General features: G+C 37.6%; 1 protein-coding gene across 4 annotated transcripts in view; it reads left to right on the top strand.

Annotated features, from left to right (window-relative positions):
• Positions 1–12,039: 12,039 nt before the first annotated feature.
• The window catches only part of SLC5A12 (solute carrier family 5 member 12), a 46,700-nt gene continuing 42,109 nt past the window's right edge, over positions 12,040–16,630 (top strand). For 2 of the 4 annotated variants that reach the window (XM_082342452.1, XM_082342454.1), the window contains exon 1: positions 12,332–12,751. In XM_082342452.1, coding sequence (XP_082198578.1) covers positions 12,413–12,751 — 339 coding nt within the window. In that variant the 5' untranslated portion in view covers positions 12,332–12,412. Of the gene's footprint in view, positions 12,752–13,998; positions 14,172–16,630 lie in introns of those variants that run through there. The other 2 variants (XM_082342453.1, XM_082342455.1) reach the window with 2 other exon arrangements.

Genomic DNA, 16,630 nt, shown 5'->3' on the forward strand with positions numbered 1-16,630 from the left:
ATCCTTTAATCAAGTACGAGGCCTCTCTTAGGGAAACAGAATGTAAGGCATACAATAAATGGACAGACAGAGCCACCATCCCTAAAAATAGAATTGTTCCTTTTGAGTAGGAACAGTGTCAGTTGATTCTTTTGTTTGTTTTTTCAGTTGATTCTTATACATAAATCATATAGAAGCTTCTCGATTTAACACAAAGACAAAATCAAGCACAAATGTTTTTAATAGCAGTACTGTGAGTTCTACTTGCTCTCTGCTTTTCCTCCTTTGACGGTGAGGTTAACTTTAATCCCAAGGGCATTAGGTGCATTTTCATTCCTTGGTGACTAAAAATAGACATATTAAGAAGTCAGGCTTAGTGGCAGAAATTAGGGCATCAAAGCAAATCAGCTGCAGTGTGTAGGTTTTCCTCCACTGCAGTGAGAATCCTGTTTTGGAGCGTGTTTTTTCACAAGACGTTGGAGGATGTGCCCCTTTTGGATCTCAAGCATTTACCCAGTGGAGACACTGCCAGAATGTGGGGGCTGGAAGCCAGAACATTCTGGATCCTCCTGTGATCAGAAACAAAATATCACTGGCCTAAAAGTTGATCTGAGGCATTTGGAGAAAGTCAGCTGAATTTATTCTCCCTTCCCAGTGCCTGACATATGCCCTGTAGAGAAGGTGGCCATAGGTTTTGGTTTGCTTGCAACAGCAATCTCTGCCCCAGTATCATAGCACCATTTTCACTGTCAGTGTTCCCGATTAAGATGATGAATCATAAATTACATCATGTCTTTATAGATCTTATCTTCTCATCTTCACACTCCTACTAGATAATAGCTTTCCTGGGACCATGAACCAGACTTCTTTTGCCCTTGCATGCTTCCTCAGCACTAAGCTTTAACCCTTTTACATAGCTTGCACTCAACATGTGCTTATTTTACTACATTGATTCCTGTGTTCATACCCCCATGGTAAAAAAAAAAAAAAAAAAAAAGAAAGCACCTAATATGTATAGAAAAACTACTGTGTGGTAGGCAGTGATTTACGTGATCTCTTCTGTTGTTCATAAATACCTTGAAAGGTATTCTTGTTTTACCAAAGAGGAAACTCAAGAGAGGTTAAGTAATCAGACTAAGTTGTATAGTTAGTAAATAATATAGCAAAATGCAATTCAGTTCTATTTGATATCTAAGCACAAGATTCTATTATTCTCCCTGTCTCCCCCTGACTGCATATGCCAGCATCCTTGTGTAATGCTTTTACAGTTTATAATGCATAATGGTACGGAAACCTCACAACAGCCCTTTGAGGTAAGCAGTATCATCTTCATTTTAACAAACGTGACTTTTTAAATTTGTTTGCTTGTTTGTTTTGCTCAAGATCACACTGCAGATTAGCAATAGAGCTTGGCTCAAACTCAGTTCCTTTCACTTCAAATCCCAAATTGCTTTGATCTGATATTTTTAAAAATACTGAAAATGGTGAATAGCTCACTTGGTGACATCCTCAGCACCTTAGGATAAATTGTGCCCTCCCCACTCCACCCTAAGCCTCCTTCCTCAGGGATACTATACACAGCCTTTTAATTTATGCTGGTGATGAATTCTTAAAAATAAAAATTGTGCATTTATTTGGCTTGCAATATATTTTTCTAAAATTGTTATCAAAAGTGCTTATGATTTAAAATGTCACAGTATATCTTTCCCAATTGATAATTTTTGCTACTAACCCATGCTTTCCCATTAGAAAAACCTCAGCAATTCCAGACAGACCTCAAAGACCTCAAGCAAGTCTAATAATTTTACTCGGCAGGGACAAGAAGTGGGATTTTGAACTTGAAATGTAGCAGGTAAACACATATTAAAATCTCATCTGTATATGCATTCCCATGCATAGATATATTTTAAAATAAGCAGAAATTAGCTTCTTCAACTCATGTTTGTCCCATGAAGCCACTGATACTGTTAACGTTTTCCCATAAACCTTTCTTTTTAATCCTCTACAATTTAAAAATATAGTGCACAGCAAGATCATTTGCAAATGTGCTTTCTTATACATTCTTCCCTAAGTTCTAGTTGTTATATCCCATAACGTTTTTGCTTCATGGGGGAACTGAAATAATGTTGACTTGGGAAGGCTTAAAACATTTGAAAAATGGGCCATACACTTGCTTTTCTAATGTATAAAAATGACAAGAAATTACTTAAAAGCATAATGGCTGCAAATACCTACAGCATTGCAAACAAAGTCAGCTGCAGGCTTGCCCGACAGATTTCAGCTGAGCTAAAATTTTTAGCACGTTCATAAGGAGATTCTCATCCCAAGGTACAGAGAGCTCATTTTTTTTAATTTATTTTTTTATTGGCATATAGTTGCTTTACAATGTTGTGTTAGTTTCTGTTGTACAACTAAGTGAATCAGCTATACGTATACATATATCCCCTCCCTCTTGGACGTCCCTCCCACCCGTCCCCCCAATCCCAGCCAACTAGGTCATCACAGAGCACCGAGCTGAGCTCCCTGTGCTATACAGCAGGTTCCCACTAAGTATCTATTTTACACATGGTAGTGTATATATGTCAATCCTAACTGATACAGCCACTATGGAGAACAGTATGGAGGTTCCTTAAAAAACTAAAAATCGAACTACCATATGACCCAGCAATCCCACTACTGAGCATATACCCTGAGAAAACCATAATTCAAAAAGACACATGGATCCCAGTGTTCATTGTAGCACTATTTACAATAGCCAGGTTATGGAAACAACCTGAATGTCCAACAACAGATGAATGGATAAAGAAGATGTGGTACATGTATACAATGGAATACTACTCAGCCATAAAAAGGAATGAAATTGAGTCATTTGTAGAGATGTGGATGGACCTAAAGTCTGTCATACAGAGTGAAGTAAGTCAGAAAAAGAATGACAAATATCATATATTAACACATATATGTGGAATCTAGAAAAATGGTATAGATGAACCTATTTGCAGAGCAGAAATAGAGACCCAGACATAGAGAACAGACATGTGGACATGGGGGTGGGGAAGGGGAGGATGAGACGGATTGCGGGATTAGGATTGAAAAACTGCTCATTTGAAAAGAAAGAAGAAAGTGTTACAAAAGGTACAAAATGATGAATATCATCAGTGCAATGAAATTGAGAAAATTTCCATAATCTAGACTTTGAAGGCAAAGAATAGAGCAAAAGCCAAGGGAACCGCAAATCAGAAATATGACTTCTGTCTCTCTGGTTGGGAAATAAATATTTATGAGTGATAGTATGGTAGCTCCTACGTTATTTGTCTAGGCTTTGTTCTTCTCAGGATAGTATTAGAAGTACCTGGTGCAAATGCTGAAATGTGACAGTTGTCAATCATAGAGGTAATGGATAGATATCATTACTGAAGTTCCTATAATATGCCCAAGTCTGCATAAGGTAGTTGACATACATCTTTAATACAGAAAACAATACAATGAAAAGGGTCTTATTTCTATGTTAAAGATGAGGAGTTGAGTATCAAAGAAATGAAATAACTTGTTAAGGTGATAAAATTAATAAATACTTGAGGAAAAATTTGAGCCTAGCTCTGACTCAAATTCTTCCATCTTCATTATCAAGAATAAGAGCTATCACTTATACACTTTCACTTGATACACTTAAGTATGTGTCAATCACTTGACTGTTAAATTCACCCCCAAACCATAAGCAGGGCCACCGAGAGTAAGCTTCAAGAAAAGAAAGAGATATAAATAAAATAAATTCAAGGTCCCCATCAAGCGAGGACCAGCTAAAAATCTTTACATGGAACTTTTACAGGTATGCCCACTGACCTCCTGCAGAAAGTCATGCTGGCAAATTGCACCAGCTTATTCCCCTGTGTGTGCTTTGGCATTATCCTGAGTTTCATGCTGAAGAATGAAAGAAATAAAACAAATTTCCCAAGGTCATAAGGTTGGTAGATTACTGAGATGAGATTTGCATTCAGTTCTTTCTGCTTTTAATGTAAGAAGAATATTTTATAATTAATTTAAACAATTTCTAAAAATTGAAATTTTAGAAAACTGAAAAACTGAATTCTAAGGGGAGTTCTTTTTATGACGTATTTTCCCTGTATCATGAACCAAAATAAAATACCATCCAGGACCTGGCAACTTACGGAGTAAGGAAAGCAAGTCTTAGAATAAATTAGAAGGTATAGAATTAGAATAAAATTTCTAAGAATTATTTCCTAGAAATAGAATTCCAAAAGGCACACACAAATATCACTGAGAAACTCAACACTTGAAGAAGAGGGAATGACCTGTGACCAGTGTGGATGGACCTCCGTTATTACCATCTTGATTTCTTATTAAAGAGGACAACAGCGTCTTTTATTTGTCACTAAACACTCGAGAACATAATCACCCAAATCATGGCTTCAAACAAGTGCCTATTGGAAAGCTATACGTTGTAATTACCATTGTACTACACATTTTGCGAAATTTTCTTTTGACGTTGCCTTTGAGGCTGGGACATATTTATTTGTATATTCTTAGTGATGAAACATAACCAGTTAATTTCAGTTTAAGAAATATACAAAAGTCATTCATTCATGGTTGTGCCTAGTGATAGCAGGGATAGCATGAGGAACGTTGGAATTGATAGGAAATGAGGGACTAAAGAGTTTCCATGGTAACTGATAAAATTGCCTCTGAGCTTGCTAACTATACTGTATGTTTGAGTATATTTCCAAAGAATCTGAATAACAAAAATCACTCAACATTAAATTTTGCTTGAATTTAATTGAAATGTTATTTGTTTATTTATAAGATACTTGAGGATGTGACAATATCACAGGATCAACGCAAGGAACCTTGATTATCACTGCTCTGTTTTGCTGGAGATGTGTTGATTATCCACATTCAGGTTGACAGGATAGATAACCCCAGATTTTTCTCTATTACTTTTGAAAAGTCTCCCCATCAAAGCTGGAAAAGTGAGTAAGTAGAAATTGTCTTTGTAAGACACACTCAGTACAAAGAGCATAGATTTTAGTCACCTAGAATTAGACTTGAGGCTAAAACCACCGCTTAGTGACTGTGTGAACTTGATATTGATTTGGACAAAGCACTTCTACTATGTGCATTTTCTTCCATTTGCAAGATGGGACTATTGACACTTATTTTAACAGATTTTTATAGCTGTAAAGGGACCAAAATGATATGATATATGAAAGTCTCAGACACATAGTAGGTTCTGTCCCCTTTCGAAACTTATTCAAAAGTTCTATTTTAATGGCCTGAACCAAACAAGGAATTCCTTCCTTTTATGCTTATTTAACAAAATCAAACTCATAGTAGGTCATGCTGGTGGTTTTCCCCTTTGGCATTCTAAAATGGAGAGGTTGCTTGGTATCTAAGGATGTTTAACAAAGGACCTTGAGCCTCACGCTCAATTACCCTCCCAACTAGACATTCACTTTAAGTGTTCTACTTGTTTATTGTAGATGTGTGGTGCCATTAGTCTGTTTTAATATTAAATGATGTTCTCTGCTGGACTCTGAAATTTGCCTCTTAAACTTGCAAATCACCATTTTTCAAATTTGTTAAGTGTATGTAGAATGAATGAATAAAGTTTTAACTACTGTCAGATATAGCTATAATGAATTCTGAGAATCTAATAGAATGAAATATAAATTTCAGTTTTTATTTAGATGCGAAAACATGTTTGGAGGTAGATAAATATTTCAGCTTTTTAAAAAAAATCTTGGAAAATTTTCTTTTAGTTTTCCTTTTTTCTCAGTAAAGCAAGATTTAAACATAGATTATAAAGATGAAAGAAACCCCTAGAAGTCATATAATTTAATTTGTTGAGTGTCTACTATGGGACAGAAACTTCTAGGTACTAAGAGTACCTCAGAGAACAAAATAGAGCCCTTTATGGAGCTTATATTCTAGTGGGAAGATGTTAACGTTTAAAATATTATATGGTATATTAGTAGGAGATACATTTTATGGAGAATGAAGAGAGTAGAGATTTAGAATGTGGTTGTTTGCAATTTAAATAGGTTGTTTGATCAAGGAAGGTGACATTTGAGTAGTCTTGAAAAGGTAATTTAGTTACTTAAATTAATCTAATTATCTAATTATTAACATGATATACCATTTTCAAATGTGGTAGCTCAGAACCAGAGAAATCAGTAATGTGTCCAAAAATCACATGATTGTTTAGTGAGAGGGTGGAGAAAGAAATTTGGTCCTTGTTGCAGATAAAGGATGTTTTCCACTATATCTCACCAGGGCTTGGGAAACAAATATTTTTCTAGTGAGGGTATGTGAATGAAATTCAAATGTCAACACTTGGGTGCCCTAAATCTTCCAGCCTTTTCAGATCACTCCTCTCTTTACTATTTGGAAGAAAAAAAGAAAGAAGGAAAGGAAGGAAGGGGAAAAGAAAGAAAAAGAAAGGAAGAAAGAGAGAAAGAGAGGAAGGAAGGAAGGAAGGAAGAGGGAGGGAGGGAGGAAGGGAGGGAGGAAGGAAGGGATGGGAGAGGGAGAAGGGTGGGAGGAAAAGAAAGACAAGAAAGAAATCTCCATATCCTGACTCTGATAGAATACCAAGTGGTCTTCCCTACTTAACCTCAAAGATCATAAAGCTCTCAGGAGCTCTTTCTCCAATTTTTGTTTCTTCCGGGTTCTCAATCTCCTTCGTGTCTCTCTTCCTTCACTAATATTATGTCATCCTGCTCCATTTTGAGATCAAAGATGAACACAGATTTTTTTTCCCCTTTAATTAAATGATAAAACATGAATACAATACCAGTGATACAGGAGGTTTTCCTTAAAGGTTAGGAGAAAAGACGGGAACTACACTCCAGCACAACATGGCTAAAACTTAACATTTATTTGGAGGTCTAATGGACAGTATGGTGACTATAGTTAATAATATTGTATTATATATTGGACAGTTGCTAAGAGAGTAGATCTTAAATGTTCTCACCCTTCCCTTCACCAAAAAGGGGTAATTATGTGGAGTGATGGAGATGTTACAGAATCCTACTGTGGTAACCATTTTGCAGTATATAAGTGCATCAAATCATCATGTTGTACACCTTAAACTTACACATGTTATATGTTATTATATCTCAACAAAGCTAGAATAAATTTAATATTAATTATTTCCATTGTTAAAATCCCTTTGGCTCTCCCTTATACTGAGACAGTCTCACTAGTTTTGAGAAATGTCTCTGCCTCCATTCACATTTGTGTACCATTTCCTTGTCTTTACTCCTATGCCATGTCTCTAACACCATTCCCAAGGGTAAAAGAAGAAAAAAGAATTAATTAATTTGCAGGCAGAGTTTTTGCTTCTTCACTTTCTCCTCAAACCTAAACTTTCTATATTCATAAAAATACCAGCTAATCAAGAGACTTCTACAGCAGCGCTCCAGGCCATGTCTTCTGCTCAAATGAGGAGCAGAAACTCTGGATTTATAGTTTTTCTTTTTCATGATAAAATTCTTGGATGTGGTCCCTTCTTCATCAGTCTCTGTAAGAATTATATAGAATTTTCTTCCTCAGGATAGGAATTATTCAATTTCCCTTGGAAGAGAAAAATGGGTGCAGTCCCTTTGCAGTTTGAAAAAAAAGCGCGATAATTTCTGTTCAACTGTAGCTTGGCACACTAGTTTGTCTCCTAGGGGTTGGTTTGATAGGCATGATCATTGAGAGGAGAACTTTATGGGGAGGACTGCTTTCACAACCTGATTTAAGCAGCTTACTTACCATGTGGGGAGTTCTTTGAGTCACCCTTAATAATGTCCACTGGATTAAAAAATTCATTCATCATGTAGAATTATTAGAATGAATTAATCTCTCTGAGGCACAGTTCTGATCATGCCACTTCCCTGTCCAAATTCAAAACAAAACAAAATAACAGCCACGAAAAGGTAATACAGTGATAATGCAATCTCAAAATGGACAAGTCCTGTCCTATTTTTCTCCTTTCTGTCCTAGGCCAACGTAAACATGGTGTGCATAGCCTGCTATTAGGAATATTGCAACACTGGTTCTTTTCCCTGGATACCCTATCCTTCCAGTTCTTTACCCTTCCCCCCACCCTTACCTTGGTAGCATTCAATGTCCAACTGTTTTCCTCTTTTCCATTATAAATACTCTATGCCAGGTGCAGAACTATTTTACACTACAGAGACTACTAATGATCACAACTATGAACCTAACCTATTAGGCAAGAGGGTAATTGAGGAGCTGGGCCTTGTTAAGGTAGTGTGTGTGTGTGTGTGTGTGTGTGTGTGTGTGTGTGTGTGTGTGTGCGTGAGTGTATGTGTGGCAGGTGATGGTGTTTACATTCTAACAAGGGTCCCGGCTTTACACTAAAGGAATAAACTAGAGGTGGTGGCCTTGGAGGCCCCTGCAAGAGGGTGCAGGAGATACTGAGATTTCTCCAAAGAAGCACATTTTCCTTTGTTCTCCTCCCATGTTAGTATTTCTGACATAGGGATGTACTTTCTAACTTATGTAGCCATTGAATGTGTTGGCTTTTTGTTTTCCCTGAAAAGTTATGAATAAATGGGTGTTATGCTTTATAATCAGCATGAACCTTGTATAGAGTGAGTTTCAATGGGATAGACAGAGAGTATGAAGACACTGGATACTACCAAAGGGAGAAAGTGTAAAGAAATAGAAAATAACTGAGAATTAAATTAATACATTAATGCTGTGCCTTATAATCAGCAAAATGTTGGAAGCAAGGAATACTTTACTGTGAGAGGCATGAGGTTCACATCCCGAACCATTAGCCACTCTGCTTCCCCTCTGTTTTGAAGTCCAAGACCAGTGGAAGTCATGTAGATAATACTGTTTCTTGATGAAGGTTAATTGAATCAGCAGTACTCATCAACTTTTCAGCTACAAGCTTCTAGTATTTAACCTCGGGACCTCATTGATGTAATAATAGTGTTTTGAATTAACATTCACCAGACTTGTACAAGTTGTCCACATGCCTTGTGGATTGAACATTAACATTTAAGTGATGTTAATATTAAAGCATAAAATAGTCAAGCTTCTGAAAGCTGGAGCTCTGATTTTCTGCTGAGACTGTTAACAAATAAAAATCTGTTATATAATTAGAATACCCCATGGTACAAAGTAGTAAAAGCCAAGGTTAAGACAAAATATTAAAGACCTATTTTTCCCATTAACCCTGATTATATCAACTGTGTAAACTTAGAGGAGGAATTTAAACAACAGGACACAGACAACTCCTGGCAGAGTTTTTGCACATTTATTTGCAACTAAAAGCATATTTCAGCCATCAAAGCTTTGTGTGGTCAAATTCAAATCCATGGATCAAAGTAGGGAGTGCAGACAGTACCCAGACTAAACAAATAATAAAAGATTCATTCAGTTACTCAGATGTCAAAAACAAAATTAAAGTTTCCTCTGTTTGATAGGAAATATTTCTGGCCTTGGACATTATGGATAACTTTTGTTTTCTTCTCTTGCTTTCTGGATGAGTTCCTTACTTTCTACAATAGCTAACTATGTATAGCTACATAATAACTACATACTGGGCACTCTGGACCAGGCCTTGTGCCTCTGCCTTCAATGAGTTGGTCATCTACAACTGCTGACTGGCTCATACAGACATACACATAGAGATTCTTTAAAATAAGTGAGGATATTCTCAGAGTAAAAAGTGAGTAACAAGGGAGGCTGCTTCCTACAGGGGCTGGGGGAGAGGGCAGCAGGAGATGTGAGTCAGGGAAGGCTCCACAGAGCAAGATAGACATGAACTAGATCTTGTGGAACATACTGGTTTTGTAGGGATGGTGTTGGGGAAGACCTTTGAGAAGGCAGGAGAAGCATGAATGATGTAGAGAAATTGTCCTCCAGAAGCTTGCTGGGGGTATTTCAGAACAATAAACAGAGTCTAATAGGAGCAGAATCAAGAATCCATAACTGTTTTGTAAATAAGTTCATTTGTATCATTTTTTTTTTTAATTCCAGGGCTTCCCTGGTGGCGCAGTGGTTGAGAATCTGCCTGCCAATTCAGGGGACACGGGTTCGAGCCCTGGTCGGGGAAGATCCCACATGCCGTGGAGCAACTAGGCCCGTGAGCCACAACTACTGAGCCTGCGCGTCTGGAGCCTGTGCTCCACAACAAGAGAGGCCGCGACAGTGAGAGGTGCGTGCACCGCGATGAAGAGTGGCCCCCACTCGCCGCAACTAGAGAAAAGCCCACACACAGAAACGAAGACCCAACACAGCCAAAAATAAATAAATAAATAAATAAATAAAGTGTAAAATTAAAAAAAAAAATTCCACATGTAAGTGACATCATATGATATTTGTCTTTCTCTGTCTGACTTACTTAACTTAGTATGATAATCTCCAGGTCCAACCATGTAGCTGCAAATGGCATGATTTCATTCTTTTTAATGGCTGAGTAATATTCCATCACATATATGTACTGCATCTTCTTTATCCATTCACCTGTCAATGGACATTTAGGTTGCCTCCATGTCTTGGCTATTGTAAACAGTGCTGCAATGAACATTGGGGTGTGTGTATCCTTTCAAACCATGTTTTTCTACAGATATATGCCCAGGAGTGGGATCGCTGTATCATATGGTAGTTCTATTTTTAGTTTCTTAAGGAACTTCCATACTGCTCTCCATAGTGGCTGTACCAATTTACATTCCCACAAACAGTGTAGGAGGGTTCCCTTGTCTCCACACCCTCTCTAGCATTTATCGTTTGTAAATTTTTTTGATGATGGCCATTCTGACCAGTGTGAGGTGATATCTCATTGTAGTTTTGATTTGCATTTCTCTAATAATTAGTGACGTTGAGCATCTTTTCATGTGCCTCTGGGCCATCTGTATGTCTTCTTTGGAGAAATGTCTATTTAGGTCTTCTGTCCATTTTTTTGATTGGGTTGTTTGTTTTTTTGATATTGAGCTCATGAGCTGTTTGTAAATTTTGGAGACTAATCCCTTGTCGGTTGCATCATTTGCAAATATTTTCTCCCATTCTGTGGGTTGTCTTTTTGTTTTGTTTGTGGTTTCCTTTGTTGTGCAAAACAGAAACAGACTCACAGACTTAGAGAATGAACTTATGGTTACCAGTGGGGAAGGCTGGGGGGGAGGGATAGATAGGGAGTGTGGGATTGACATGTACACACTGCTATATTTTACATAGATAACCAACAAGGACCTACTGTATAGCACAGGGAATTCTGCTCAGTATTCTGTAATAACCTAAATGGGAAAGGAATTTGAAAAAGAATAGCTACATGTATATGTATATGTATAACTGAATCACATTGCTGTACACCTAAAACTAACACAACATTGTTAATCGACTATACTCCAATGTAAAATTAAAAAAATAAAAAAGAGAAATAATTTTAAGGCACATAAGAAAAAGAATCTATAACTGGATTCTTACCTTCTTTCTCTCATTTGTCCTGGTCTTAACTAAAACTTAACCTCTGTGTACAAGAGTTGTGAATGGGTCAAAATGAAGGAGAGACAGAAAAGATAAAACTGAGGACTACAAACGATTTGTTAATTATTGGTAAATTTATTTTCTGAAGCCTAGAGTCAAAAGAGAGTCAACTCTATTATGTTCCAGGGTGCTTCACTATAAGCACACATAATAGCTAATTATTATCAGAATAAAGAGGGTCAGAAAGTCAGAGACACTTAAAGACTCATCATAACCCTCTGAGGTGTTATTATGCCATGTTCCAGATGAAGCTCCGAGGGGTTAAATATTTCATCAGCAATATCACAGCTCACTTAAGTTTGCACCAACTTGAGCAAAGGTCTCCTGATCCCTCGTTCTTTACTCCTTTTCCCCCACACCCACCGTCTCATGGAGTTGCAGGTACACACCTTCACCCTCCCTTACTCAGAAGGAAGATACAGGTGATAGTTGTGTTGGCATTTTACAGATTCTGTTTCACTCATTAAAAATGCTGAGGTGGTGAACTTGTATCACTTCTATGGTTCCCAGTAATGTTTAACCTTAAGTTTAAAAAAGTCTAGGAGATTAAAGAGCATGTTATCTGGCAAGTCCATTCCACCCCCGGTGGTTATTAATTTCGGAACACATCTGAATTCCTTCTCTGTGGCATATGCTTTAGCAGAGGAAAAGACAGCTCCAGGCCAGGGTCAGATTTCAAGTTCTCATCTGTTGGTACCACTACCAGATTCCTCTTTGTCGTCAACTTTTGAGATCTTCCCTGAGTACAACTTGGTTTCCGAAGTGCTACACAAGTGCCTCTGGTCATCATTCTCTTCACACAACCACAGTCTCCTCTCCTGGAAAAGGGTCTACTATACTGAGCTTTGCTTTTGGAAAGAACTTCTCCCTGAGACCAGGTTGAGAGCAACTCTCTGGTTTCATACTTCCCAGCATGGAGGTGAAGAACTTTGAAGTTTGGGATTATGTAGTCTTTGCAGCCCTCTTTGTCATTTCCTCTGGAATTGGGGTGTTCTTTGCCATTAGGGAGAGAAAAAAGGCAACTTCAAGGGAGTTTCTTGTTGGGGGACGGCAAATGACCTTTGGCCCCGTGGCATTGTCTCTGACAGCCAGCTTCATGTCCGCTGTCACTGTCCTGGGGACCCCGGCCGAGGTCTACCGCTTTGGGGCATCCTTCATCCTCTTCTTCATTGCATACGCATTTGTTATCATCTTCACATCAGAGCTTTTTCTCCCTGTGTTCTACAGATCTGGCATCACCAGCACATATGAGGTAAGACAACTACTTCCTTCATCTTCACTTTGGGAGGTAGTCGCTGTTTCCCCTCCACTTGAACATGTTTTGTTATTCTTGCTTTTTTCTCTAGTAATACACATTGTCTTGATAATAACCCATGATAGTTGAAAAACACTCACTTATTTTCAGGGCAATTACACATCATGGGAAAAAATATTGCAGTGTTATTGGGGAAAGCTTAAGCTTTGGATACAGATACACTTGTATCCAAAGACATCTACAGACACCTACACCTTCCATCTGTAGAACAGAAATAACAAAGTCAAGCCCACGAGTCTACTTCAATGATTAAATGAGAACCTGTAGGTAAACATTTAATATACTGCCTAACTTGTAGGAGATTCTCAATGAAGGAAAGCTGATGTTATTGCTTGTATTATTATTAACATCAGTATTCTGAAAAGCAGGAAGAACATTGTGTATTGTCACTTTTCAGCTAAGAAAATGGAGATACAGATAGATGACTTAGTCAAGATTGTACAGTGGATAGTACAGTTTTAGTAAAACAGTTTAGTTACTACATTAAACCAATTGCAAATATATAACTGAGGAGATTTGAGACAGTACAGATAGAGGACATATAAGCATTTCATTGAATTTAATTTACCATTTACCTTTGTCCTTTACATATTTTTAAAATTGTAGTACCCTAATAAGAAGAAATTCAGATTGTGTAAAGTACATATTTTGGGACTGCCTCTTTCTTTATAAGAATTAGCAGTGTGGCATAGGGGTTAAAAGTATGAACTCTAAACTCAGGCTACTTGGCTTTGAATACTAGCTCTGCTGCTTAACTAGCTGCATGACTTTGGGAAAATGACTTACCTTCTCTGTACCTGATTTTCACACATGTAAAATAAGAATAATAAAACTACCTATCTTAAAGAATGTCTGTGAGGAGTAAATGAGTTATTACATGCAAATACTTTTAACAGAGCCTGGCAAGTTGTAAATGCCATGGAAGAGTTTTATATTATTTATCATTATTTTTCTTGTTGTTACAGTCGCCAAATTTCTACCAATCTGTGTATAGAAACTTGAATTTATGTTTATTTGTTCATCGTCCATTTTCTGCTACCATAGATAGCCATAGATATTCTTACCAGGGTCTTTTAAAGTAGTGAAAACTGAAAGGGTAGAGTCTATTTCCCGACCTCTTGAATCTGGGATGGCCTTGTGACTTGCTTTGACCAATAGCATGTGGCAGAAGTGATGTGTGAATTGGAAGCTTAAGTCTCATGAGGCTTATAGCTTCTGCCTTTGCCTTCTTGGAATGTTGTCCTGATATAGCTATGTCAGGAAGTGGGTCTAGTTTTTCTAGCTTCTGGAGGATGAGTGAACAAGTAGAGAAGAACAGAAGCACACTGGCCAGCAGCCAACACCAATCACCAGACATGTGAGTGATGCCATCTTGGATTTTCTCCCCCAGCTGACCTTCCCATTGATTGCAGCCCCATGGCAGCCCTGGAGAATCAAGTAGAGGAATCACCCAGCCAATCCTAAAACCTGTGAGAAATATTAAGTCCTTGGTTTTTAAGCCATTGAGTTTTGGGTTTGGCAATAGCCAACTGATTTAAATGCTTTGATATGCAGGGGGATTTCAAGACTAATCTATGCCATCTGTGCTACTTTGTCACTCTCCTCTCCCATGTCAAAGCATAAGGAACTGTTCTCACCCTCAAGTTATAAATTAGGCTCAGCTCATTTGCAATATCATACATTTTCATTATCTCCACTTGGACAGTTTATAATTGGTCTCATCATGTTGTCTCCACTTCACTTAGAGTTATTTTCCTCTTTCTCTTATCAAACATTAATAGATCCAGTCTTATTTACCCTTAACACTACCTTGTGAGCTGATGTCTACCTGCTTTCTCATTTTTCTTGGACTTCTTAAACTAAATAGTTTCTGAACTACTTACTTCTCTCTAATCCAGACTTCTTCATTATAATGCCCAGGCTACTACTTCTTGCATAGTGTTTTCTAAGCATAGATTATACACTTTTTTTTTTTCTGTAAATTGCTTTCCTTTTAGTTCTCCTTTAAATTACATTTGTGGCATTTTATTAATTATATTTAAAATTTGAGAAATTAAATGTGTAGGTATAAGATATCATTATTGAGTATTATTTCAGTATAGTAGATAAAGTGACAAAATATTTGTTGTAAAATGGATATTTAGGGTGTGATAGGGTCTAAACCAATGTTATGAGGCCTATTTAGGTCATTATAAGGATTGGTTTTTACTCTCAGTGAGATGGGTCATTGCACTGTTTGGGCAGGAGAGTGCTGTAATGTGATTTGTATTTTAAGAGTATTACTTTAGCTGTATGTTGAGGCTAATTATAAGGTTTTTACTGCTGAAACAGGGGGTCTAGTTAGGAAGCTATTGCTGTAACCTAGGCAAGAATGATGGTATTAGCGTGGAGACAGAGGGGATGATGCAAGTGAAATTTTGAAAGGGGTGGAGGAGGTGCCAGGATTCTTTTATGAATTGCATGTGGGGAGTGAGACAGAAAGAGGAGTCAAGGATGACTCCATGATACTTGAACCAACATGAAAAGTGGACTTATTTCCTGAGATGGAAAATGGTGTGGCTATATCAGGTTTGGGGTTTTGAAAATAATTGAACATGATGGTAAATGTTACCTGTGCTATTTTTAAAAGCTAGCACAAAGCATGCAACTATTCTGCTGAACTTCCATTTTTACTTTTGACTGTAGTTACAGCTACACACCGATCCAGGATGACCACTGGATACGTGAGTGAGTGAATACAATCTTTCAGATGGAGAATTATGCAGTTTGAATAGTCTCTTATTTCATGGATGAGAAACCAGAGGCTTAGATTACAGAGTGAGATAGTGGCAAAGCTCAAACTAGAATTCAAGGTGTCTTACTTCTGATCTAGTTCTTTTTTTTTTTCATATATATTTTTCTTAATACTGTCTCTCTAGTTTGACTGAATTGACTGAATTTAGAGGAACTAAACTGAGATGTTAAAACCATTGACTTTTGCAGATTCCTATAGCAGTTTTCTCACTATCTTTCCATTTTTCAGGAACAATTTCCCCTTTGCTTTCCTAGACTTCATATGCTAAACAGTCCCAAAGCCAATATCACATAGTTTGGATTTTGTTACATTTCTCCACTTCTGATACCACATTTTATATCAGTTATCTATTGCTGTGTAACATACCATCCCAAAGTAAATTTCTTAAATGAACAATTTTACCTGCTCACAATTTTGTGGATCAGTAATCTGAGCTGAGCTCAAGAGAGTCTAGTAAGACAGTAAGGTTCTTCTGGTCTTACTTGGGGCCATCTCTGTAACTGCCATCAGCTAGTGGGTTGGTTAGTGGCTCGTTGGTCTAGGGGAACTCAGATGGGACAGCTTGTAGCATACTACACTTGGTCTCATCCTCTAGTAGGCTATCCTGGGCTCTTCATGTGATGGGAAAAGAATCCCTGTCAACCAGAAGACACAGCTCATTACACAAGCAATTTTGCAGTCTCCACTTGAATCATATTTGGTAGAAATATCACCGTCTTAAGTTGTGTTCCCCCAGAAACAAATCCTGAGACAAGGAGTTGAATGCAAGTCATTTTTGGGGGAAATGATTTTATTAAGCATTGGTAGGCAAGTGGCAAGTAAGACATGGAAAAAAAGGAAGCCAATAAAAGGTTTGTTTTTGAGCAGGTTGTAATTGTGAGCAACTGAGGTTCTATCTCACTGGGGATTTCTGGGGGACAGTACAGATCACATATCAGGGTTGGCCTCCTTGAAATGAAAATAACTGGGATTTTTTGGTCCAACTTCCTTTTGTCATTGGCTGAAAGCCAATGATAACACCC

Source organism: Balaenoptera borealis (genome assembly GCF_965194805.1).
Source record: "Balaenoptera borealis genome assembly, chromosome: 11".
Classification (NCBI taxonomy): Eukaryota; Metazoa; Chordata; class Mammalia; order Artiodactyla; family Balaenopteridae; genus Balaenoptera; species Balaenoptera borealis.